The sequence below is a fragment of the Botryllus schlosseri genome, chromosome 2, assembly GCF_051294905.1.
Source record: "Botryllus schlosseri isolate E-star chromosome 2, Bs_hap1, whole genome shotgun sequence".
Classification (NCBI taxonomy): Eukaryota; Metazoa; Chordata; class Ascidiacea; order Stolidobranchia; family Styelidae; genus Botryllus; species Botryllus schlosseri.
The window spans coordinates 11,093,732-11,118,582 of NC_137237.1; the positions used below are offsets into that span (position 1 = coordinate 11,093,732).

A 24,851-nucleotide genomic window follows, 5' to 3' on the forward strand; every position below is an offset into this window, starting at 1 on the left:
CACGGCACGTCTGATTGTATTCTGAAGATCATGTAAAACGGATATTGCTCATTTATACAGGCGAGATGATACAAAATATCCATAGTTACGGGACCTCTAAACGATGTTTCATGGCATAAAATCCGCATTGCACCTACGCTACACGTACAATAATGCGATGCATTTGCCACCATCATTAGGGCTAGAATTTGTTTGGTGGCGACTTAGTGGCAAGTTCCAGATTGTGAACCATTTCCCTCGATTCTTCCAGCAGTCTCTGAAGTTTACTTGTCGGCGACGAAAGTGACAACTGAAAGAACACAGAAGCCATACATTAGGCGACTGCCTAGAAGGGTTGTAGGCTTAACCAAGTCACAAGTCAACCTCACTCTTATACTTTGACTCGAGTCAAGTCGAGTCATTTTCAATTCATCACGGAGTCAAGTCCGACTCCAAGTCAGCGAGCAGAGGGCCGAGTCCGAGTTCAAGTCATTGTGTTGACTGCTCAGTTTCCAGTTACAGCAGTGGTTCTAATCCTGGGTGGTGCGCCCCCCCTTGGGGGTGTGGCAGGAGACTCTCAGGGGGGTGCGAGAAATTGACAAAGTCGATATGAATTCTGACCAAACATTGATTTCACAACCATTCTTAGAAGACGATTGTTAATAATGAAACTCATTTCGTATTAAAAAAAACTCGCCAAATTCGAACTCCAGAAGTAGCGCTTAACGGAGTATAGGCTGATTTCAACTTCGTTTGAGCAAATTTTTGATATTAGATCAGGGATGAGAAATCTTTGGCCGCAGCAGGGAATTTGTGCGGCCGTCGACACCTAATTCGTTACGAATGTGTTGGCGGCCGTGACATGCAAATTGAAATTACGAATTCGCTCCCAAATTTTTGAGAGATTTTAATTTATTTTGAAATTTTCTTCGAGCTGTGCATATTTCAACATAGATTCCCACTACCGATACAATCGACAATCCTGATGGGGGAGGGGGGTCAAGAAATAACAGCATTGCAACAAAGTGATTAATAACAATTGACCCACCCGAAAATGCATTTATCATTTATAACTTGCCCTAAATTTTTGAAAGCACTTCCTCCATGATCCCTACCGGTTAATCTGATCACATGGGCTGAGAAAGGATGAATATTTGAAAGTAATGTGATACTGCTACTATTAATTACGGAATTCATTCGTTATTTCCGAAAAAATTTTGCGCTCGGCGCGACAATATGCAATCCCAGCAACTATAACATTGACACTCGCTATTTCGGTGCGTACAATAGGCCGTTGTGAAAAGTAGAATAGTCCAGAGTTCACCGAGATGGATATGGAAGGGGCAGATTACCATACGTATTTTGCGTCCAGTTACTTCATTACGGCTATGCCCTGGAATCCAGCCTTAGGCTACCGAAATTCGGTCGTGATTGACAAAAAGGTTGCCTACATCTGTATTAGATGATGTGCTCTTTTTGACAAGACGATAAGTGCAGGGGGGCGCAATTTTTTTGACCATCCCCAAGGGGGCGCATGTCCAAAAAGGTTGAGAACCGCTGAGTTAAAGTCTTGTTAAACCCACTTTTTATAACTCTGTTATTGAATGGTTCGCATTTATAATATACTAATTTTCCTCACTCTTAGCAGATTCTGGTCGCCTTTTCAAGTACCAGTGCCATTAGACGAAATCCCAATAGTGTGGTTGCTTTACTATTCTTCGATATTACAACGAAATGTAGGCCTTGGCTGTCTGAATCTCGAGGCATAGTAGGCTACTTGGTTCGAGTCACGCGCATGACTCGAGTCCAAGTCGAGTTAATACACAGATTGACACGAGTCGAGTCATTTCCGTATTTCGAGAAGATGAAACGAGTCAAGTCATCAGAAAATCGCGACTCGAGTCATCACAACCCTGCTGCCTAGCATGGAACATGTCAACTCCAAGACGGATCACATGACCCGAGATATGATAAGAAAAGGAGTCTGGTGTTTTAAATTACCAAGGTTGCTTTCTCCTTATTTTAATCTCCAAAATTTACACTTCGAAATCATTTGCCAGTAGTTATGTCAGTGCCATGATCCAACAATATAAAATATGTGATGCAGATAGTGCTTGTGCCCATACCCCACTAAGAATTTTTATGTTTAGGGCTTGCTTCGTCAGAAAGTATCCATGACGTCACTTCATTGTTGGATTCAAATAAATATTCTTGTCGTGCCACCTGTACAGATAATTTCCAAAATGATAATATTGGTTTCGGATATGGAAATCTGGTGAATTGAAGGAAATAAACACAGCTATGGATGATTGGTGTATAAAAAATGGCACATCCGGTTTGAACCCGTAAGCGAACTGGAAAATAGGAAATGTGAACAGGTGATGTCCCGATTAAGAGTCCGTGTCTGGAAGTATCTTTTGCCGCATCAAATATAGATTTCATGAAATCAGAAAGAAGCATGGTGCTGTATTCTTCACAATTCCTTATCAAATCTGCTTTTCAGGACTCATATCTTTCTCTAGTTAGCGAACTACGACTTGTAAGGTATTATTTTTGATTTCCAGTGGCGCACATTATCCTCCAGACATTTATGTGTATCGGGTGGAACAGGTCATAAACAGGAGAATCCTGTCATACATATATTAATTCCAAATCACCCACTTTTTCTTCGTCCATATCTCTGTCGGCTTCTGAGTTATTAATATCCGAAAGTGCAGTCCGCCGCGCTTCTTCAAGGATTTCATTAGTAGTGTCGCTCCTGCAGTCTTCAAAGTCACTCAGGTCGCTGCTGAAAAACATCCAGCCAACTTTTGGCATCAGAGATGGTCGCTTAGTCAGTGACGAAGTACTAATTAGGGCTGGGCACAATGATTCGAGTACTCAAATCTGAATCTAGTATTAATTTTAATGATTCGACTCGAGTAGTAAAATACGATTTTTTCAAGTAGGCCTACTGAAATTATACGCTCCTCGCCACTGAAAGTTAATTTAACAACGAGAATTATAGTTTCAATGCTAATTTCACTGTTGAAGCCTCGGAACCTAGATTGGCGGTATCGTAGCGTACAAAACACATAGTACAAAAGCTACCAAGGTTACTGGACGTAGGACATTTCCGAAGTCATTATTATCCCACAACATTGTCACCAAGTGTAATGAAATCGGTGTGGTCGAAGAAAATACCAAAGTATCTTTTATGTGTTGGGTAACAGGCATTATATTTTTTGTGGTGGCATAAACGGTTGATATTTGAACTTTGACGCATTATTTCTATTATGACGTCATAATGAGTGATACTCAATTACTCGATCGACTCGACGCATATTACTCGATTCAGAATCGAATCACTCAGGTAATGGAGTTTGCCCAGCCCTAGTACTAATGCGTCGGAGTATTCAAGCAGGTTTGCCTCCTTGCACTACATGAGTGTTCATGATTATAGACTGCTTACACTTCTGCTTCACAGTCTTGTAGGCCGAACTACTTTCATTTTATAGGTAAGATTCTATAAAGTAAAAAGTCGTTTGGTATCACTCTTGTAAGCGAAATTTTCATGTCAACGAGGCGAAATAGCTGCTGTGCGACGCTAACCTAATGTAATTTGAGTGTTGCACCTATTTGTAGTGTCTTAGTTGGTCTGCGTTACTCTCGAATATGCACGCTGCAATTTCCAAAGCAACCACGTCCTGCTAAAAGTGTGCGACCCCTCGACCAAAACTTCTACTTGAGCACGAACGCAGACTTCGTGGAACACCTCTACATTCTGCAAATCATGGAGGGATTATTGTAGTAGCAGCAATCAACATGTGGCCCCATAATGCAAAGTTGCCTTTCACTATGGACGGGACGGGCAACATACGGCCCGCGACGTGAATTTGAGCAACCCATACATGACGATGTGGCCTGCGGCCAAAATCTATCGCAATCCCCCACTACTTGCTTAGTACATCAAATGATAGTAACTGTAGATTAGTCATTCTTTTTTCGGACACAAAAATAGTGATTCTTAGTTATTCTTTTGCTCTTTGTTTTCTTTATGCGTGTCATGCGGCCAGATTTCAAACAGCCTGTTTACAACTTCGATCGACCAGATGTGTCTCATCGACTTCAACAGCCATTGAAATACATGACATATGGAATACTGTTTTCGTTTCTATGCTTCAAACTTAACATTTACATTAAATAATAGGGCTGGTCACAATGATTCGAGTACTCGAATCTGAATCGAGTAATTATTTTTATGATTCGAGTCGAGTAGTAAAAGACGGTTTTTCTAGTACTGAAATTATACGCTGCTCGCAACTAAAAGCTAATTTACCAACGAGAATTATAGTTTTGATACTATTTTCCGCTAAGGAATCCTTGGAACCTTGATTGGTCGTGTCGCAGAATACGAGACATAGCACAAAGCTACAAACGTTACTGGATATAACACATTTCCGAAGTCATGATCATCCCACAACATTGTCAACAAGTGCAATGAAATCGGTATGGTCGAAAAAGTACCAAAGTATCTTTAATGTGACGGATAACAGGCATTATGTTCTTCGTGGTGGCATAAAAGGTACATATTTGAACTTTGACATAATAAATTATGTTATGACGTCATGAGTGATACTCGAATACTCGACTCGAAGCGTAATACGTGATTCAGAATCGAATCACTCAGGTACTCGATTTTGCCCAGCCCTATTAAATACCATTAATCCTTGTATATGTGGATAAATACGCGTTTGAAGTATTGATTCAGGAATCCGACCGGCCAAATATTTCATTTCCCCATATCCGGTCCGCCGACTGGGGGAGTTGCCCGCCCCTGGACTAGTGTGGGACGCGAGTCACATGTGAGTAGGCCATATTGTGAGTCACAGATTAAGACAGAAATTTGATAACACAGTTCAGGAATTGAAACGCCACAGACACAAATCTACAAACTCACCGACAGAGATTTGTCTGGTACTCATCTTCTTGCTTTTCAATATGTTAATATACAGTTCTAAATTATATTTACACTAAATCACATTACAATCATCATATAATGGAAAGTTATTCATAACAGCAGAACCATGAAGTTTTTACGAAAGCAGGATTCCCTACGTTCCATACCACCAAGGCACCACCAAGTCTGGGCATTTGGGTTCGAGGGCTGTTGTTACATAGAAAGTGTCCAATGAACAAGCACCTACTGTGTACCGAAGCATTCATCTTGTTTCGTTGGTGTTTTCCTCAAGTCATCAACACTCAATCGCAGAGAGTACAGATATTCATGCTGCCGTTCATATACCTGAATTTCAATATGTGAATTTTACACAGAAATTTGAGTTTGTCTCTTCTTTGGGAGTCGGGGAGTCGATAATTAAATACCAATGGCTATAACGAGAATGCCAATTAACCAGATGTTATCAGCATCTCGTTTCTGATTAGTTTAGTTGATTTTTCAAAATAGAAAAAAATAACATATTCGAGGGATGCGAACCCAGCAAACAAGGTATCATTTTAACGTGATTTCAAAGCACCACTAACTTTAACGTAAAATTGGTATGAAGATGAACGTCAATTTCACCTTCCACCTAAGCTACAAGTTGATTTTGTTTTGGTATTTGCGTTGTTTCGACTGCTATGGTCCAGGACGATATTTCCAGGGTTGTAATGACTCGAGTCATGACTCGACTCGAGTCACGGATTTTCTGATGATTCGACTTGACTCGAGTCATTTTTGAAAAATTCGGAAATGACTCGACTCAATTCGAGTCAATCTGTGTATTGACTCGTCTTGGACTTGAGTAATTGCGCATGACTCGAACCAAGTCATATGACTCGAGACTCAGACGGCCAAGACCGACATTTCATTGTAATTTCGAAGAATAGTAATTAGTAAAGTTACCACACTATTGGGATTTCACCTATTGGCGCTGGTACTTGAAAATGTGGCCAGAAACAACAGAGCCCCGCATAGACAAGATTTTTGCCAAGATGCAACATAAGTGATATCACTGATGCCGCCTTGCGCACGGACCGCATATATTAGCAATTGAGCATGTGTTTTAACAGAGTGGTAACATAATTGCTATTACTGCACACATATTCGCCAGGTCTGTGTGAAGGAGTTTATCTCTTTCAGTAATCAGCATCCCAATTTAGAAGTCGGTCGAGTAACATTTTCAACTCGCATTTGGGTCGCAACCATTCAAAGGTTGACAACCCATGATCTAGGCCAGCGGTTCTCAACCGGGGGTCCGCGAAGCATTTTCAGGGGGTCAGCGAAGCCTCAAAATACTTGATAACCTAATTTGTATTGTATTGAATTCGAAAAATCACGAGGCAGTTTCGTTTCATTACTAGTAAAACTCCATAGCTCACATCAACACAATGGCCATCTGAGATAAAATATCCTGCTGTTCAGACTCATATTAATTGTGAAATTGCCAATAGCCTACTGATACAACTATTTTGCTGTTTCGAGATATTTGGTGCGATATTTGTTGCTATCATACCCAAATGTGACGCCGGAAGCGTCACCCGTTATTCGCCACCACCTATATTTGTGGGAACAGATTTTCGGCACTCGTTCATATCAAATTGAAGGCGTGAATTTTCAAGACACGACCACGTATTTCAAGAAGTGCAGTTGCAGAATTCGCTTTGATATAATGGAGGTCAGCCTAATTTCTATAAGAATAGTATGATATTATTTTCAAGAAAAGACATTTTGTTGTTGTTTATCACTAAGCCTACACTTATCATTCGCACAAGACAGATGACGACTGCACGATAATTGAGCTAAATTTGAGCTAAAACTTCGTAGGGGTCCGCGGGGGTCTGTAACGGTCTGAAAGCGGTCCGCGAAGACAAAAAGGTTGAGAAACACTGATCTAGACACTACAACAGAATGCTTGAGACATATTTAGTCGGTACAGATGGACATCATAACTGCAGCTAGGCAAAATGATGTACCGTACTGATTTGATTTTCAGTCAAGGATTGGCCTTCGAGTCAAGTAATTCAGGGTCATTCAAAAAAAGACATCAATCTGATCATGTTGCGCGCATTGTGGAAATAAAAAAAATTTACTTCAGATTTAGAAAAACAGCTCAATCGCATCAAATACAGTATGCCATTCCACGCCAGGCTCATTATTAGCAGTAATGCTTCAATGATCTAGCACAGTAGTTCCCAAAGGGGGCGACATGGATTATATACATACCATACGTAATGAAGTCAATTCCTTGTCTGTTCGATCCAGCTTTGACTTGAGTGATTCAATAAGCTCGTCTCTTCTCTTAATTTCATCACCTGACCATGAAAAACGCTAGTATAATTCCATGCATCTGTACTGAATGAATTTTAATCATTCCAAAATCGAAACCAAATAACGTGTGACCAGTGGCGTATCCAGGGGGGGGTTTTAGGGGGTCGGAACCCCCCCCTTTTCAAAATCCTAAAAATTCATGTTAAATATAGCCTCTAATATTTGCTAATTTATTAGTTCAACATATTCATTTTTACGTATGAGAAGGCGAATATGGCGTCTTGATGTTATTTAAGGGGACTAAAACCCCTACAAAATATTGGAATTATGCGCCGAATTAGTCGAAAGGATAAAATAGGTCGTTATATTTCGCTAATTGCGTACGAATTCTGCGCTTGTTCAGCTACATTTCAGATGTGGCAGATGCTGACGTTCACAACTTTCTTCCCTCGATTTCTCTCTCGCCTTACTAAAACGAGAGACGCATTTTAGGAAAATCTAATCTAATTGGCCGACGCGATACCGCCGATACGTAATTGCAAAGACAAAGTTGTCGGCAATGAACATCGCCCGCGAATTCGCTACACCTGCTCGCCTTGAAATCCTAATTAAGAATTGCACGGCGTGTTGATTGATCAGCGAGACGCAGACAAGGCGGCACCGGTACGACAATGCTGTTCTCAAATCCACATTGTCTTCGCGATTATCGGCGAGAAATGCCCTACGATTGACATTCACATTTCAAAATACAAGCCTAGCAATCCACGTTCTCGATTGTTAGGTGGCTTGCTGTCGTCCAAATACAGGCCTATGTTGCCGCTGAACGGGAGAATTGAGTAGGCCTATTAGTAAAGTTAACGTAATGATATCGGCTGACAAGGTCCTCTGTCGCTCAAGTTATTATCCCAGTGTGTACTCTGTATTAATAGAGCGACTTGCGTGCCTACAATTAAGGGCTAATTATCTTCGCGCGTACTAAACGCTCAACCGTGCGGCTGATAAAGCCATCGAAATGCACACATTCGTGTGCAGCTGTACACTCCACACCTCTCTGTGGCGATCGCGATCGCCCTCGTGTATGCTACCGCACTATTCCGCGCTTGTTCGTCCGCTGCGATACTACCGGCTGTGCGCATAATATAGTCAAAACCTAACAAAATCGTGCATCTCTGGTCGGAACTAGGCGCTTGGAGACCGGCGGCGTTAGTCGGCTCATGACTAAATGTGAGCATTTACGAATTTCGTTCAATCATAACGTAAAAACATAACGTAAAAATTTCAGGCATTGTCTGTATCGAATTCGTACATCTCCCACTCACCGCAAATCTCTTTTAATTATTGAACTATAATATATCGTAAATATTCGCCTTGGCGTGTAGACGAGTGATCGTAATTATGACGTCATAATAGGTGATTTCACTCAAAACCCCCCCCTTTTTCGCGCTCTGGATACGCGCCTGCGTGTGACGGTCAGAGTCACCAACGCTTCAAGCACAAATCAAAATCCGATCATTATATCACGTATAGCTGAAACCAATCAAAATGCTAATACTAAAGAGGTATTTACCTTTAAGCGAAGATTCACTTTGCAATGCCTGCACTTGTTCTTGAAACTTGCCATTTTCCCTTTTACTCTGTCGCGACTCATTAGTGCTTTGCAACAGCTCTCCTTGAGAAATACGGGCGTGAAAATTACGTGATAAACTGTCTATGCTGGTTCTATTCTCATGCCATTTCAGAATTACACTCATCATCCATTGAACCATAGATATTGATAGAACACCGGTATAAAGATAACATATGCATGAAAAACAGATACAGGCATGTAGTATTTTTGTAGCTTTATTTCAAATACAAGAACAAACAATTAACGTAGTCAGTGTTGCTTATTGCTATGTAAGCTACGCAATATTTACAAATAAACGACCTACGTTTAAGACCGGCAACTTGGGACTTGGCCAGTGTCGACTTCGATCTCTCCTCTTCCAAGTCAAAACGCAATATATCCTCCTTCCGCTTGCGGTCTTGAACCTCAGTTTCGAGGGCTTTGACTTTTCTCTTCAGTGCGAACACATATTCTCCAGCTTCGTAAATTTCTTTCTCTTTTTCTCGCAAGACGTTGGAAAATTTCTGCTCTCTGCTTTCCAAGTCGTGAATCCTACCGGACATGTCGCTAAGCGAGTCGTTGAGCGAATCATTTTTTTCCTTTAAATGACACGATACAGTCATTTACAATACGGAAATTCAAGATCAACGACATACAATAACAAACTAGACATTTTTAGGGGCGGATCATTCATTTATTTCCGATTCACTGCATAAATTCATAATCATCTTTCAGTGTATCACTATTTATAGCATCAGTTCGGATCCCAGTGTTACCGCAACCACGTATAAAATGGACTATTTATCTGTAAATGGCAATATGAGGAAACCGGTATCAACAGGAGTATTTTAATATCAAAAATGAAAGGAAACATACCAAGTCTACAAGATTACCAGCGAATAAATTGTGGATATTACTCACATAAATCACCATTGATAATAAAAATCAGGGTTGTAACCAAGTCACAAGGCTCCGAGTCACAAGTCAATCTCACTATTATTGTTTTGACTCGAGTCAAGCCGAGTCATTTTCAATTTGCCACCGAGTCAAGTCCGAGTCCAAGTATTATGTATTATGACTCGAGTCGAGTCCAAGTCATTGTGTTGACTAACCAGTTTTCCAGTTGAAGTCTTGTTAAATCAACTTTTTATAACTCTGGTTGGAGATATCGAATGGCTCGCTTTTATAATATACAAATTTTTCGCGTTTTTAGCAGTTTCTGATTGCATTTTCAAGTACCAGTACCAATAGAGCAGTGGTTCCCAAACGGTGGGGAATTCCCCACTGGTGGGGAATTCAATGGTTTCTGGTGGGGAATGGACGCATTTATTCAAAATTATATACAGGACAGTCTATATATTCACGGAGACACATGCGCATTGCGCAATTACCTTTACCAGTTAACTGCTCTCGAATGTATGCATCGAAAATAATATTGCGTGTTGTTCACAAAACCTCATTTTAACTCTGGATGGCCAATGATGGCGTCACAAACGCATCCAACACGACTAGTTTGACGTGAAATAAGGCATTCGAGAAATTTTGAGCGTTACTGGTATCGGTTCACAACACGTTTTATGTTGCAGTTATATAGGCGATTGTCTTGCGTACTGGTGTGGTTGTGTGTCTTGTGTAGTCAAACCAGCAAATAGCTGCTCTGTGATCACAAAAGTTTTGGGTAGTAGGGAACAGGACCGTAACTGTTGCAGCCCAAACCCCCCAATTGGGGTGGGGGCGAGCTCGAAGGGGCCCAAAATTATTTCGTGAATTAACATAAATTATAGAGTATTTTTTTGGACATTTATGCCACTTTTTCAAAATAAAATTGGCTGAATATCTTGATTATTGGGTACCCTTCCCCCACAAAACACGTAGAATTTATAGAAATGGAGACTTCGGCGTCGGCCATTACTGCGCCACGACGCACCAAGACATATGAAGTTTTAGGCCATGTAACATGCGACTCCGAGAGGTGTGCCAGAACGATCAGCAGCGAGAAGACCTTGCCCGAGACGGAATGCCCTTGTGGTGACCGAAAACTTCGATATATATAAGTTTAATTGTCCATAGGAGGCTAAATGGCTAGCGCCGAATGTTCCTTCCCTGCCGATCTGAACCCCACAGGACAAATGCCATCCCACAGAGAAAAATCATTTTCCAGTAAAGCAATACCAATTTGAAATCGTGTGTTTTGGCGATTTCCATATCTTTTGACATAGCAGATATAGGAGGTCACGAAATAGCATAACGTAACGAAGTCAATATACGAACGGGTCCGCCCGAAGAAGTTTAATTCTTATTTAGGGGTCCTGCCTTTTCCAACACACCTCACTCAGCTCTACCGGTAAATCTGATTACGTGAGCAGAGAGGGGATAAAAAATTGATAGCAAAATACATGTAATTCCCGATTATATTGACCGATTCAAACATGAATTATAAAAAAATTTCGCGCTTTGCGCGTTTAGTCGAAATAAGGCGACGCACTAAACAGTAGATAAGTAGCGAGGAATACCGTACATGCTAAGGGGGCTGAGGCGAAAGCCCTCCACAAGTCTGGTTTTCACCCTGTGAGGCCCAAGACCAACTTTTTTTGGGGGGGTAGACCTGACGAAGTGCTGTTACGGTGTTGGTGGGGAATGAAGGCTCGGAATAAATCTGAAGTGGGGAATGAAGACAAAAAGGTTGGGAACCACTGCAATAGAGGAAATCCCAATAGTGTTGTTACTTTACTATTCTTCGAAATTACAATGAAATGTCTGTCTTGGCCGTCTGAGTCTCGAGTCATATGACTTGGTTCAAGTCATGCCCAATGACTCGAGTCCAATCGAGTCAATACAGATTTACTCGAGTCAAGTCTAGTCATTTTTGTATTTTGATAAAATAACTCAAGTCAAGTCGAGTCATCATAAAATCGTCACTCGAGTCAGACTCGAGTCGAGTCATGACTCGAGTCATTACAACCCTGATAAAAATGTGTGACGCACTGCGTAGGTATTGATGGAATAGGTGGCTACCTCTCTACATCTATATCTGGCTACATCTACTACTACTGCTACTACATGAAGCTTAACTCTGCTCTCTGTCATTCTGCAATAACTCCACCTTAGGTGGTAGGTAACAAAGTACTTTACATCTACGGAGTAGCCAGCTCAAGTAGATTTTGTCTACTTTGACCAAAATCGTTTATACACTCATAAGCACCCATACCGCCAGACACCCTTGAAAAAATTGACCCCCCTTCTCCCCAAAATCACAGGTTATTTTTCATGGCACATGGCTGAATGCCATAGAAAATATAAACAATGCATAAATTGCACGCACACTCACTGTCTATAATGAGCCATGCCCTGTCTCTCTATCAAACTTGGCACACAAAGTATAAAAAGTTTCAATGTAGTTCTGCTTTTACATTGGACACTTGCGAAAGTGTGCAACAGCAATATTGATCAATAAAATGAGGACCTTGGTAATATGACCAATGTTATCAAATACTCATACAGCATTGCTCCGTACCCGAAAAAAATATTCCAAGTAGAAGAAAGTTTAGATATGTATTTCTGAAACATACTTAGGTCCCCTCTACTCATATTACTCATGCTGTAAAAGTAATTGTGGCTGAAAAATAGCTGAAAAAATAGCTAAAATAGCCTAGTGATATCACCTCAAACAAGGAGTGTCACATAATAAATAGGACACATTTTCCGCTAAAAAGGTAGTCTCTTCTGTGGTGAATAGGCTGAGTTTTCAACAGCAGTCACAATCATGTAGCCGTGAAACAATTACCTTAAGATCATTGGCTTCAGAATTTGTAATGCAGGCATCTTCTTCCAACTGCTTCATTCTTGCAACAACATTTTGAAGTTGATTATGGGTGCTCTTATGCTTGGTGTCAGACAGTTTAATGAAATGGATGAGCTGCTTTATCTGTTGACTCCTTTTCTTCAACTCAGCTGAAATGAAACAGATACAAATGCCCAACTGCAGATTAGCGTTGCCGGGATGTATTTGAATCATATTAACATTTCGACAAACTATACATAGCCTATGCGTTCAACACTGACCGTGTGAGACCATAACTTTGACCAGACAGTAGGCCTCTGTATACTGATCAGAGGTGGTCATAGTAGTCAAGAAGGCTACTCAAGTAGAAGTAGAAATTTAGTGACCCAAAAATCTACTCAAGTACGAGTAGAAGTACTCTTTTTAAAAGCAACCTAAAACTACTTGAAGTACAAGTAGAATTTCCTGGCTTAAAATCTACTCAAGTAAGTAAGTAGTTTTGAGAACGCTCATAATATGTTCGCATGGACTGAAAAAAGCTGCAAATTGAGCGGAGAGCTTGATTCATATTGATGCATCACATGAGGTACCAATTTTCGAAGGCATGAGCATTCGTATGTATCATTGGGTGCAAAAGACAATGCTATGGACACTAACCTTTGTTTACCCGAACACCCCGTTTTAGAAAACGCCATGGTGCGGCGCCTTCACCCATATTATAAGGCCCATAGTTTAGTGGAAGGGCAATACCAAGAAGCTGTAGCGAGATTAGTATACATTATTCAAAAATATAACGGATCGTAAAAATGCCATCCCATAGCGTAATTTTATTTTCGGAAAATACTACACTTGCTTTTAAACTTCAACATGTAGGTTCAGTGGCGTAGACAGGGGGGGGGTAATCGGTGTCCGATACCCCCCGTTTCCAAGCTCGAAATACCCCCGTCTTACATATATTTCCATTGATCTAATATTTCTTGTTCTTATTCGATAATCCCCTAATTGCCGCGCGGCATCATCACGCCATCGATCAATCAGACAATGCAGTGCGGTCAAGCCTTTTTCTCATATTGTTCTCTCGTATACGGAAGCCCGAAAAACGCATCTCACATGGCTCTCCCGTCTCATCTGAACGATATTATCCAGTTACAGAACCAGAAGTCACAGGAACAATAACACTCGCATTGAAATTTCGATACCGCGCGAGTTGGTTTTCGTGTTTGACAATCTATAGTCAACAAACGTTGAGAACATGCGCGCTGGGCTTGTATCATTAGAGATAGCAGATCCCTACAGTACCAAAACAGATCGTACTAATCAAATGTTCTGTATTGATCCAATTTGCGATCATTTAGTTCGGTTGTTGTGTGTGGGTTTCCAGATCTCCAGCCGTTTCGTGTCTCAGGCCTCAGGCACATCTGCTGATTGTCCTGTTATAACGCGCTTGACCAGTAGTAAAAACATCGGAGGCTAGGAAAATTAGGCCGCTCCGTGACTCGCGGCGCGTGATAGTGCTACTCGATGTACTATTGTAATGACCAGAAGTTATAGTCTTGGCCTCGACAATTCGCAATTGTCACTTCTGCACCGCAAACGCGTTTAGGAATGCATTTTGATCGCGAGCCTAAGCCTAAGCCAGGCCACTGTTATTCACGTGATGCAATCGCACAAGCTCGAGCGGTAATTAGTCTTTACCATCTCCACACACCAAAAATACTACACCATCTTGGCAGACAGTAAAAATCATATTGATTTAAAAAAAAATTAATCCAGATTGTTTGTATCAAACGGCAACAGACTATAATTCATTTGCGCGTCTTCACTGTTCGAGTGTTCGTGTTTGAGCGCAAAATGGAGAGATCTTTCGCTGTGCTGTAATATGATCTGCGCGCACTTTCGTGATTACATCCTTGCTTTGGTAATTAAGGTCAAGATTAGAGCCCGACCGATTATCGGCTCGCCGATAATATCGAGTCGATATTACGCTTGGAGAGAAATATCGGTATCGGCCATTGAAGTTAAAAATATATCGGTCATTTTCGTGACGTCACAACATGATGGCAGGGAGTCAGAGAAGTCGATAGAAGACGTGAGGACGGTAAATTATAAAAATAAATGGCTAAGCTGCATATAGTGCATACTGCATACCGGGCAGTAGGCGTGCCTATCTGAAAAATATTATAGATAACTAACCACCGTTATGCCCCACTGACTTCGTGGGAATCCCCCTGGAGTAATCGATCACCAAAGACAGAGAGCAGCTGTTGTCTGCAGAAGATTTCAATCAGTAAGAGAAATGGGAACTTCAATCATGCTGGACTGACCCTCGTGATGATAGAGAAAAGCATGGCGTCGAAACATTTCTCTGAAGATAGTGCTACTGGTTCGGTACCAACAGAGCTAATTATACCAGTAATGTATGAAGTCGTCTGACTGAGGCCTGCGGGGCCACCATGATAGGAAATAGGCGAGCATAGAGGGCAAGAAAATCAAGCAAACGTGGAGTAAAGCCAATAATTGATACGAAAATTTTTGATTCCGTGATGACATTGGCCAACTCTGACAAAAGAGCGTAAAATATTGATCAGTTGATTGTTGAAATGCTGGTCATGGTCAAGGCCCAAGGGGGATGGGTGGAGCAGTTGCAGATGTGGACAATATGAGTTGTTTTGCACACTCTCTTCAGCTATTTGTTAATGATGTGCTGAAGGCTCCAGGTGCACTGCCAGAAGATTATCAATATTAATATCAATATTTGGTGAAACCATTGAAGGAAAGATCCCCTGCAAGGGAGCGGTGGAACCGAAATGAAGAAAGATTTCCAATTCTTGCTGTGCCACTAACTATGGTACCAAGTGAAAGACTGCTCTCTATGTTTAGTACTAAACACATCATTTATGGAAGACCACAGAAGTTCACTCCTTGGAGAGAAAGGGCCGAGAAATTGTGCTTCGTGAACTGTAATCTGCAACTGCTGGATTGGTGCTTTTGATATATTTTTATAGCCCCTAGATCATTTATTTCATGTTCAAGCATATCAATGGCTGTAAAGTTGTTGAAATAAATGCTCTGAGGTGTTACATATGGGCCTTGAGCTAGATTCCATATCTTTTGAATATCGGCTGAATATATCGGGGTTATCGGTGGAGGTACTGGATATCGGTCTTATCGGTATCGGCTCAGAAATCCAATATCGGTAAGGCTCTAGTCAAGATACCTCGCTGTCATTGAAATTTGTTTGCTACTTCCATCTGATCTGATACATTGTGATTTGCGAGGTGATCATCGATCACCTGCTGAGTTGAGACATGATTCGAGCGCGTTTTGTATCAAGATACGCGCGCATGAAACTCGCTGTCGGCAAATAGTGGCGCGCAAGGCAAAAGCGCCTTCCGTTTGTTACTGTAGCATGCGACTGCGCATAATAGAGCTATATTTTAAGATAACTGGCAAATGTTCATGTGTATAAAGACGTAAACACAAACGAGATTATCTTACCCTTGTTGTATCGGCATTTGTGTGTATTAAACCGCAATAAAGTGGTTAGCATAAAGAATATCATCTTTTCAAAAAATATCCCCGTTTTAATAAATATCCCCCGTTTTTTTCGGCTGGCTACGCCCCTGTGTAGGTTCCCCAAATCCAGACAAAGGCACTGAAACTAATGATACTGCGAACTGAACGAGATATACAATTAGGGTGGAGTGAAAAATGGAAAATTTTGAATTTCAAAACGGACACTTGATATGTGGTGCCAAATTGAAAAAAAATAATTTCTATAATAATTTTGGGCTCGTGCACCCTCTAGTGGTCGTGCAATTGCACCGAACGAGCCAAAAATAGCTAATTTTGTTATATATTGATTACTGCTTATCCTAGAAAGCTGGTTTTGGGCTTAAAAGATGCGGAAGCAACAAGTTTCTATCTCACTTCCACAGAACTTTGTCTTAAAAATGAACAGAAAAAAAGTTACAAGCAAATTATTGATTTTTAGGCTGTTTTAGGTAAAATTAGGCACTGAAGTAGGCGCTATTATGCCACAAGCTTGTAGTGATTGATCTTATGACTGACAACTCTATATTAAAAGCACATAAATTGCAAATCCATATTGAAAACACAAAAACATCAATTCTATATTGAAAAAAGATATATTTCGAATGTGGTTTCACTACCAGAGTATTAGTCTGCGTAAACTTTAAAATCTTGTTTCGTAATAAAGGATTTCATCTGCTTTCGAGATTTCAGTTTTTGTGTGATGAGGCCATCTCTACGTTCAAATCCCGACACAAGGGCAATCGGCATATGCTTCGGTCACCACTTTAACGTCTCTTTCCACTGCCTGGTTGTGCCAAGGATGATTGATCCTTAATGGTGATGACCTTAGATTTTCCAGTTCGAGATATGAAAAGTTTTTGATTGCTGGTGGCTTTTCCACATCTTTTAGATGCAAGCTGACAATTTGGTGGTATAATTTGGCCTTGATGTTTATAATTGGGATTTTTAACAATCTGATTCTAGTGTCAACGTTGTTTTTAGGTTTCGGTTCATTAACATATCCTCCTTCTAAGTCGTCAATTGGAATCTGATATTCTGTTTGATCTGCTCATAGTTGTAGTCTTGCAAGTCTTCTGAGGCCTTCATCATCATCACCGAGCATTCCCAGATGTGCAAAACATGCCTTTTGTTTTAGCAAAGATAGTGCAAGGTCACGAATTGTGTATTAGAAAGCTTTTGTAACATGGGAAACTATGTTGCAGAAGTTTTTAGCACCATCAACAATGGAATTGTGCCTTTTTATTTCAAACCATGACGGAAAATAAACCTCAATGCAGAATTGAGTAAGATAGTTCAGATTACCTGATGGATGACTCTGTCCCACATAGAACATGCCAAATTTTGAGGTTCTATACATAGCATACATGTGCGACAGAGTCATCCGTCAAGCAATCTGAACTATCTTGCTTAATTCTGCATGGAGTTTTATTTTCCGTCATGGTTTGAAATAAAAAGTCACAATTCCATTGTTGATGGTGCTAAAACTTGTGTAACATAGTTTCCCATATTACAAAGCTTTCTGATACACGAATTCGCAACCTTGCACTACCTTTGCTACAACGAAAAGCATATTTTGCACATCCGGATAATGTTTTTTGGGCATGCTCGGTGATGATGATGAAGGCCTCGGAAGACTTGCAAGATTACAACTATGAGCTGATCAAACAGAATGTCAGATTCCAATTAGCGACTTTGAAGGAGTATCTGTTAATGAAACGAAACCTAAAAACAACGTTGACACTAGAATCAGATTGTTTAAAATCCCAATTATAAACATCAAGGCCAAATCATACCACTAAATTGTCAACTTGAATCTAAAAGATATGGAACAGCCACCGGCAATCAAAGACTCGCCATGTCTCGAGATGGAAAATCTAAGGTCATCTCCTCAAACATCCCTGGCACAACCAGGCAGTGGAAAGAGGCGTAAAGTGGTGACCAAAGCATCTGCCCATGTGTCGGGATTTAACCGTAGAGATGGCTTAATCAGCGAAAAACTGAGGTCTCAAAAACAGATGAAATCCTTTAATACGAAACAAGATTTCAAAGTTTGCGCAGACTAATACTCTGGTAGTGAAACCATCTTCGAAATATATCTTTTTTCAATATAGAATTGATGATTTTGTGTTTTCAATATGGATTTGCAATATATGTGCTTTTAATATAGAGTTGTCAGTCATAAGATCAATCACTACAAGCTTGTGGCATAATAGCGCCTGCTTCATTGCCTAATTTTACCTAAAAACAGCCTAAAAATCAATAATTTACTTGTAACTTTTTTCTGTTCATTTTTAAGACAAAGTTCTGTGGAAGTGAGATAGAAACTTGTTGCTTCCGCATCTTTTAAGCCCAAAACCAGCTTTCTAGTGCAAGCAGTAATCAATATATAGCAAAATTAGCTATTTTTGGCTCGTTCGGTGCAATTGCACGACCACTAGAGGGTGCACGAGCCCAAAATTATTATAGAAATTATTTTTTTTCAATTTGGCACCACATATCAAGTGTCCGTTTTGAAATTCAAAATTTTCCATTTTTCACTCCACCCTAATATACAAACACCATTTCTGAAAAGTGAAAAATGTGTTACATGTCTCTTGTCCAGATAGCTTCAATAGTCGTCAGCGAAAATTTTTCCAGATTAGGACACGCCATGCTAGGCTGCTAGATTACTATGTGATAGGTAAATACTGGATTGTGAAACTACTAGTTTCAAATGTTATGATGAGTCATAATTATTTACTGTGATGAACTATTTCATATGGACGACAATGCGGTGTGACTAAAGGGAGCCGCGCTACAGCTACCTAAATTATAGCCTATTCACAAATACTTTCGTGAAAACATAGGCTACTTGACAGTCATATCTACTTTGCGCGAAGCGCGAAGAAAATTCAGGGCTTTAGTTCACTTTTATGAATATTAAATGTTGGTTCCAATCGGACGATTACACTACTTCTACTTGAAAACTGAAAATAGCGAAAAGTAAGTAAGTTACAAAATATTACGAAGTAGAAGTGGCGGAAATTAGATTTACTTAAGTACCACAAGTAGTGTAAAACTACTAGAGTACTTCGAAAAAGTAAAAGTACTTCGTTACAGACCACCTCTCATACTGATCCAGTGGTTCTCAACATTTTCGGCCTAGCCGCACCCTCTCGAAGGGAAAATTAGTTTGCTGCACCCTATAGCACTTCAAGTACCCTCAGTGGCGAGTAGTGTAGCGGACTTTGAGTCCGACTCCAGAATCCATACCTAAGTGTTGGAGGTTTATCTAGGCTCCTCCTCCCCACCCGTTCTCCATAAGCAGTGTCTTAAAAATAGTCTGGAGCGAACGTGCTATATGTTGGCATCTCAGGAAAGGAATCATAATCACCAATATCGCTCTGGTGTAAAATGACCATAGATGCCAAAGATTGGCAGGATGACTAAAAAAGAAACAGCTAGTACATCGGTCTGCGTCATGTCACTTTCCCCCCCGCTTCTGATGGAGGAGACTGGAAAAGGTCAACAAATTTGGCCGGACCTCCACATCATGACCCAATTTCCCGAGTGATGACCTTTTATTTGGTATACCGTACCGAATGTTACGATATGTTGGCGAGTAAGCATAGCACCCCAATTGACAGTGAAGGCCACGGTTTGATTTTTAGCATAGTGAGTTCTGTAGCGTCGGAGGTTTATCGGAGATAATCAACCCCAACGTCGCTGTGCACACAGCGTCTTTACAATATAAAACCCAGAGAATTACCCTATCAACGACTAATCCCAGGAAGATAATGACACGAGCGATGGAGATCGAACACTCTCAGTAGGCTGAGGGGGATGCCAGATTGAAAGATTGTACTTGGTCGTTTCGACATCCTCATATATGTTCATTGCATCGCATTGTTGGTTACATTGTGTGTCTTCAGTGGTTAAAAATAATAGAGCCACTGTCGTTTCTGCACACTCTGAATTTGGATTCCTTATTTTTGTTATACGTCGACCATGATAACCACATTTTCTCGCGGCAACCCTGAGCAGTCTAATTGGCACACTGGTTGAGAACCACTGTACGGTACCAATCTTATGACTGTACGTACGGTACATACTAGTATGATTTCTCAGGACTAGGGCTGGGCACAATGATTCGAGTACTCGAATCTGAATCGAGTATTAATCCTAATGATTCGAGTCGAGTAGTAAGAGGTGATTTTTTCAAGTACTGAAATCGTACGCTCCAAGTCAATAACAGTAAATTTATCAACGAAAATTATAATTCGAAACCATTTTCCACTCAGGAAGCCTTGAAACTTCGATTAGTCGTATTACAGCATACGTAACACGTATTGCAAAGCTACAAATTACCTTTACATGGTGTACGACTGGCTTTATATTATTTGCGGTAGGATAAAATTCATATTTGAATTTTGTCATCTCCCATACAGATGTGACGTCATAATAACTGATACTCGATTACTCGACTCGACCCGAACCAAAATACTCGATTCAGGATCGAATCACTCAGGTACTCGATTTTGCCCAGCCCTACTCAGGACCACTAACTTCAAGTAGAGTTAAATCATGTTACAGGGGTCGGCAACCACTGACACACATGTCACCCGATGATTTTTTTATGGCAGTCCAAATTGATGCACATGATATATCAGAACCATGTTTGTAGCAAAAAATGAAACAGAAGTTGTAAAAACTAAAAATCATGATACCACCTGGGTGCTAAGTCTACAGTTCTACACCACGGCCAAATGCGTTCTATGATTACTTCTATACCAGTTCAGCTTTTCTCAAATCTACCTCCCTAGTTTTCTTGAATGTTCGACCGAAGGGCGTCAAAACCAATGTGGTTAGGTATAACGTGGATCTGAAAGCCGACGGAATAGTAACCCTAGTTAATAAATAATCTTACATTCATATCTTTTCAATTTTTGTTCCATATACAAAGATCTTTGCCGATCTGTTTCCCAGGCAGACAAATGCTGCTGATGAGAGGTAACCATGCCATTCAACTCCCGGTCCCTGTCTTTCAATTCTGAAAGTAATGTGCGCAACTCCTTTCTTTGCTTTTCGATTGTGGATGCTTCCAATTCCTTTAACGTTAACACTGCCCCATTGCTTCTATCTCCCGAGAAATCATTTGATCTTTTCGTAACCTTCGTATAAATCACTGGATATTAGATCTATACCATAGGAGGTCAAAGTCAAATTTGCTCTTACAAAGCAATGGTAATGATGGCTAGAAATAATTGGACAAGCAACAATGATTATAATGTGAGTCTAGGACAGCGGCTGGGAACCTATGGCTCGTGAGCCATACAGGGCTCTTTCGGGTATGAGATATGGCTCTTTAACAAATTTTTAATTTTGTTATAAATTTATCAATATTGCAGTAACTTGTTAGTAAATTTTCATTACGTCCAGAATAATTATTCTCGTGGCAGCCTAAACATGTCTTTGAGAGGTCAGGACCGTAGGGTATCCAGGGTTAGGGTCTCGTCCCCCTTCTCAAAATCCTCAAAGTTTTAAGTTGCTGAAGCGGCGGCGACTGACAGCACACGCGAATTCGATCCACCCGACATCGCGCACCTCGAAATTTTAGACTGCACGATGCCTTGATTGATCCAAGAGATTAGCAAACATGGTGATGCTTGAATGACTGCCTTGGAAGTGACATTCACAATTAGAAATTCAAATAAAAAACAACGCCATAGCTATCCATGTTCTTAATTGGTAAGTAGCTTTCTAGTACACCGCTGTTAAAATGTAGGGTTACCATACTTTGGGAATCTGAGAAGAGGAAAATTTTTCCTTATTTTCAGACTTACAATACTGGAGAAAAATCGGGAAAAATGGTAAATTTTATCCGAGTTTGTGGTTGGTTGACTAATAAAAAGGTCATCTTTCCAGCTAAACTCCCAAAATGCCGACTTCCTATGAGATTTTCCGTTGATTGACTGAAAAAAAGTCATTTTTCTGGCTCAACTCCCGAAAAGCCCCCGAGACCGTTACTTCAGCGCTGATTTCCTATATCTCAGTCCAATTTTCACATACATTTAACCATAATTTTCAAAAAAGAGGACAAATTCTCATAAAAGAGGACATTTAGGGGTCCTCCGAGGACACTTTCAATAAAGTCGAAAAAAAGGACGTATGGTAACCCATTAAAATGTAGCTGTGTAGCACAATGTTTTGTTACCCGAATACTGAAGAAGTCTATCAAGTCAGTGCAACAATTACATTCAATATCAGTGATTATAAATTCTAAGCTATTTACGGTGAATTGCGCTATCACAGGCGAGGCTTGGCCCGTCTGTGTCTCACCTGTGCATTACCTCTCCTTTCGAGCTTTATTTTTGATCAATAAATTTGAAAATTGCTTGATTTTGGGAGTCAAAATGTTCAAAATCCAGTCATTCATGAACATCAATAGAAAATACCAATAATAATCATTGAAGGTATCAATGTATGTAGGCCTACTACTGTAGTGACCATGTTTGGCTCCACCTACACATGTGTGCAGAGAAAATAGGCTATGGCACGCACTACGAATTCCATGTATTAGTGCTATCAATAGCCTACATCACAAATTTTCAATTGTGAAGTAATAATTGATTGACATTCATGCTTCTTTAGGAGTTACATTTGAAAATATTGGGTCAATATGGCTCTTCAGTCGAAAAAGATTCCCAACCCCTGGTCTAGGTGTTTGTGTCTACGAGACAGACTGTCTTGGTATATTGATCTAACCAGACCAAGAACAAGAAGCCCAGTCAGTCGAGGAAGGATACCCAGAAATATACGCATGCAACCTTCCGGAGTCGGATCAAAAAATGATAACACACAAAAAGAGCATCTAAAATATTTCGTTCTTTCTGGTATTATTATGGTCCAACAAAATAGACCTATACTTGGTTGTGTGATAGGTTTCCAGTAAATTCGGCCACCGGTAAATTCGGCCACAGGTAACTTCGGCCCTCGGTAAATTCGGTCCTCGGTAAATTCGGCCAGGGCCGGGGTAACAATAACATTTACAATAACATTACCTAACCTTAACCCTAACCCTAACCCTAATCCTAACCCTAATCCTAATCCTAATCCAAACCCTAATCCTAATCCTAACCCTAACCATAACCCTAACCCCAACATTACCTAACCCTAACCCTAATCCTAACCCTAATCTGAACCCTAATCCTAATCCTAACCCTAACCTCCAAATCACTTGATAATAATATGATTATGTAATTAATTCACGTTAATAGTTGGTAATACATTTTTACACAAAATTCTCCTGGGGCCGAATTTACCGATTGAATTCGGCCCTCGGTAAATTCGGCCCGTAAATATCCGCATTATCTGCGGTGACTGCTTGATATACGCACTCCCTGTCCTCCAAATCACTTGATAATGATATTATTATGTAATTAATTCACATAAGTTGGTAATACGTTTTTATACAAAATTCTCTGAGGGCCGAATTTACCAGGTAAATTCGGCCATCGGTAAATTCGGCCCCTTGAATATCCGCGCTATCTCCCGCGATTACGCGATCTACACATACCCTGACCTCCAAATCACTTGATAATAGTATAATTATGTAATAAATTCATGTTAACGGTTGGTAATACATTTTAATACAATATTCTCGGCGGGCCGAAGTGACCTACGGTCGAATTTACTGGCAACCGTTTGATATACCAGTATATGATTAATATGTTAGTAACTTTACTTTACAACACATCAACTATAAGCTTACTAGAAATTGAGGATTGTAAATGTGGTTGAGTTGATCAGGTACTGCACCCACGGGTCCCCAGACTGGAATTAGTGGTTGTTTTGGGCAATAAGTTGCACGTGACAGAAGGGTTTCTGCCATAGAATAAATAAGGAATTAAATGGAAAGTTGCGCGTGACGTTTGCCACCAATTCCACTCTGGACGGGTCCTAGGTCCGCTAGGTGCAGATGCCACAATCAATAATCGTGCATGACCAAATCGAAATGATTCCCGGTGGGATAGGAATGACTGCAGTACATGAATTCAGGGCAAGTCTCATGCAATAGTCCCATCCCTAACACCAAACAGTGTGCTAGTCCCAAATAGATGAGGTGAGGGGGAAGAACTGAAGATTAATGAAAAACTGAGAATAAATTCAATACCGACGTCGCAATCAAGATCATTACAACTTTATTCTATTAACGTGGTGATTTTCTAAATTATCGAAAACAATAAATATAGTTGCCTTACGCTTACCTCTTGATTTGTCGACAGTGGTGAAAGATTTGTCATTTTGTTGATCACCAGTGTCTTATACTGGTAATGAACATGACATCGATATCGCTTTCAAGAGTACATCCAGATATTTTGTACGCAGATGGACTAAACGCGTGGGCTCTTTCAGTCTGTCAACGACTACCAGCTCAGAGAAAACCCTCGCAGCCACTCAGGAAAAACTGGAGCCACTCGACATCGCCACCGCCATACTTTAAACCTGTCGGGTGTTTGTAAACAACCAAGCACCGCATAATCCGCGGGAAACAAGCTGAACGCGAGCGCCACCGTGCCGTAGTTCTCATCTTCGAGGATCCACAATACCTCAGCAGGAAGCATTTAGATCGAGTTATGAGTCGCAAAGCCATCAAGCTAATATGCCTTGTCAATCGTAGAGATTGCTCAACCCCGCATACT

At 40.5% G+C, this 24,851-nt stretch overlaps 1 protein-coding gene and 1 long non-coding RNA gene across 3 annotated transcripts; both read right to left on the bottom strand.

The window, feature by feature from the left end:
* On the bottom strand, positions 1-24,678 carry LOC145433494 (coiled-coil domain-containing protein 62-like). 2 transcript variants are annotated; one of them, XM_080310614.1, is made up of 9 exons: positions 24,417-24,678; positions 21,077-21,320; positions 12,619-12,785; positions 9,160-9,433; positions 8,796-8,897; positions 7,184-7,272; positions 5,166-5,263; positions 2,641-2,764; positions 1-289 (listed from the first exon to the last, which is right to left on the bottom strand). In XM_080310614.1, exons 1-9 carry the CDS (start codon positions 24,450-24,452, stop codon positions 182-184), a joined length of 1,242 nt encoding a protein of 413 aa, XP_080166740.1. In that variant the 5' UTR covers positions 24,453-24,678; the 3' UTR covers positions 1-181. The 2 variants fall into 2 exon arrangements, with proteins under 2 accessions (XP_080166740.1, XP_080166739.1); XM_080310613.1 differs by having other exon boundaries at positions 2,641-2,767.
* LOC145433496 (uncharacterized) lies at positions 16,021-21,063 on the bottom strand. Its single transcript, XR_013913116.1, has 2 exons — positions 18,709-21,063; positions 16,021-16,292 (listed from the first exon to the last, which is right to left on the bottom strand). It is a non-coding gene; the product is annotated as an uncharacterized LOC145433496 (long non-coding RNA).
* Positions 24,679-24,851: the final 173 nt, after the last annotated feature.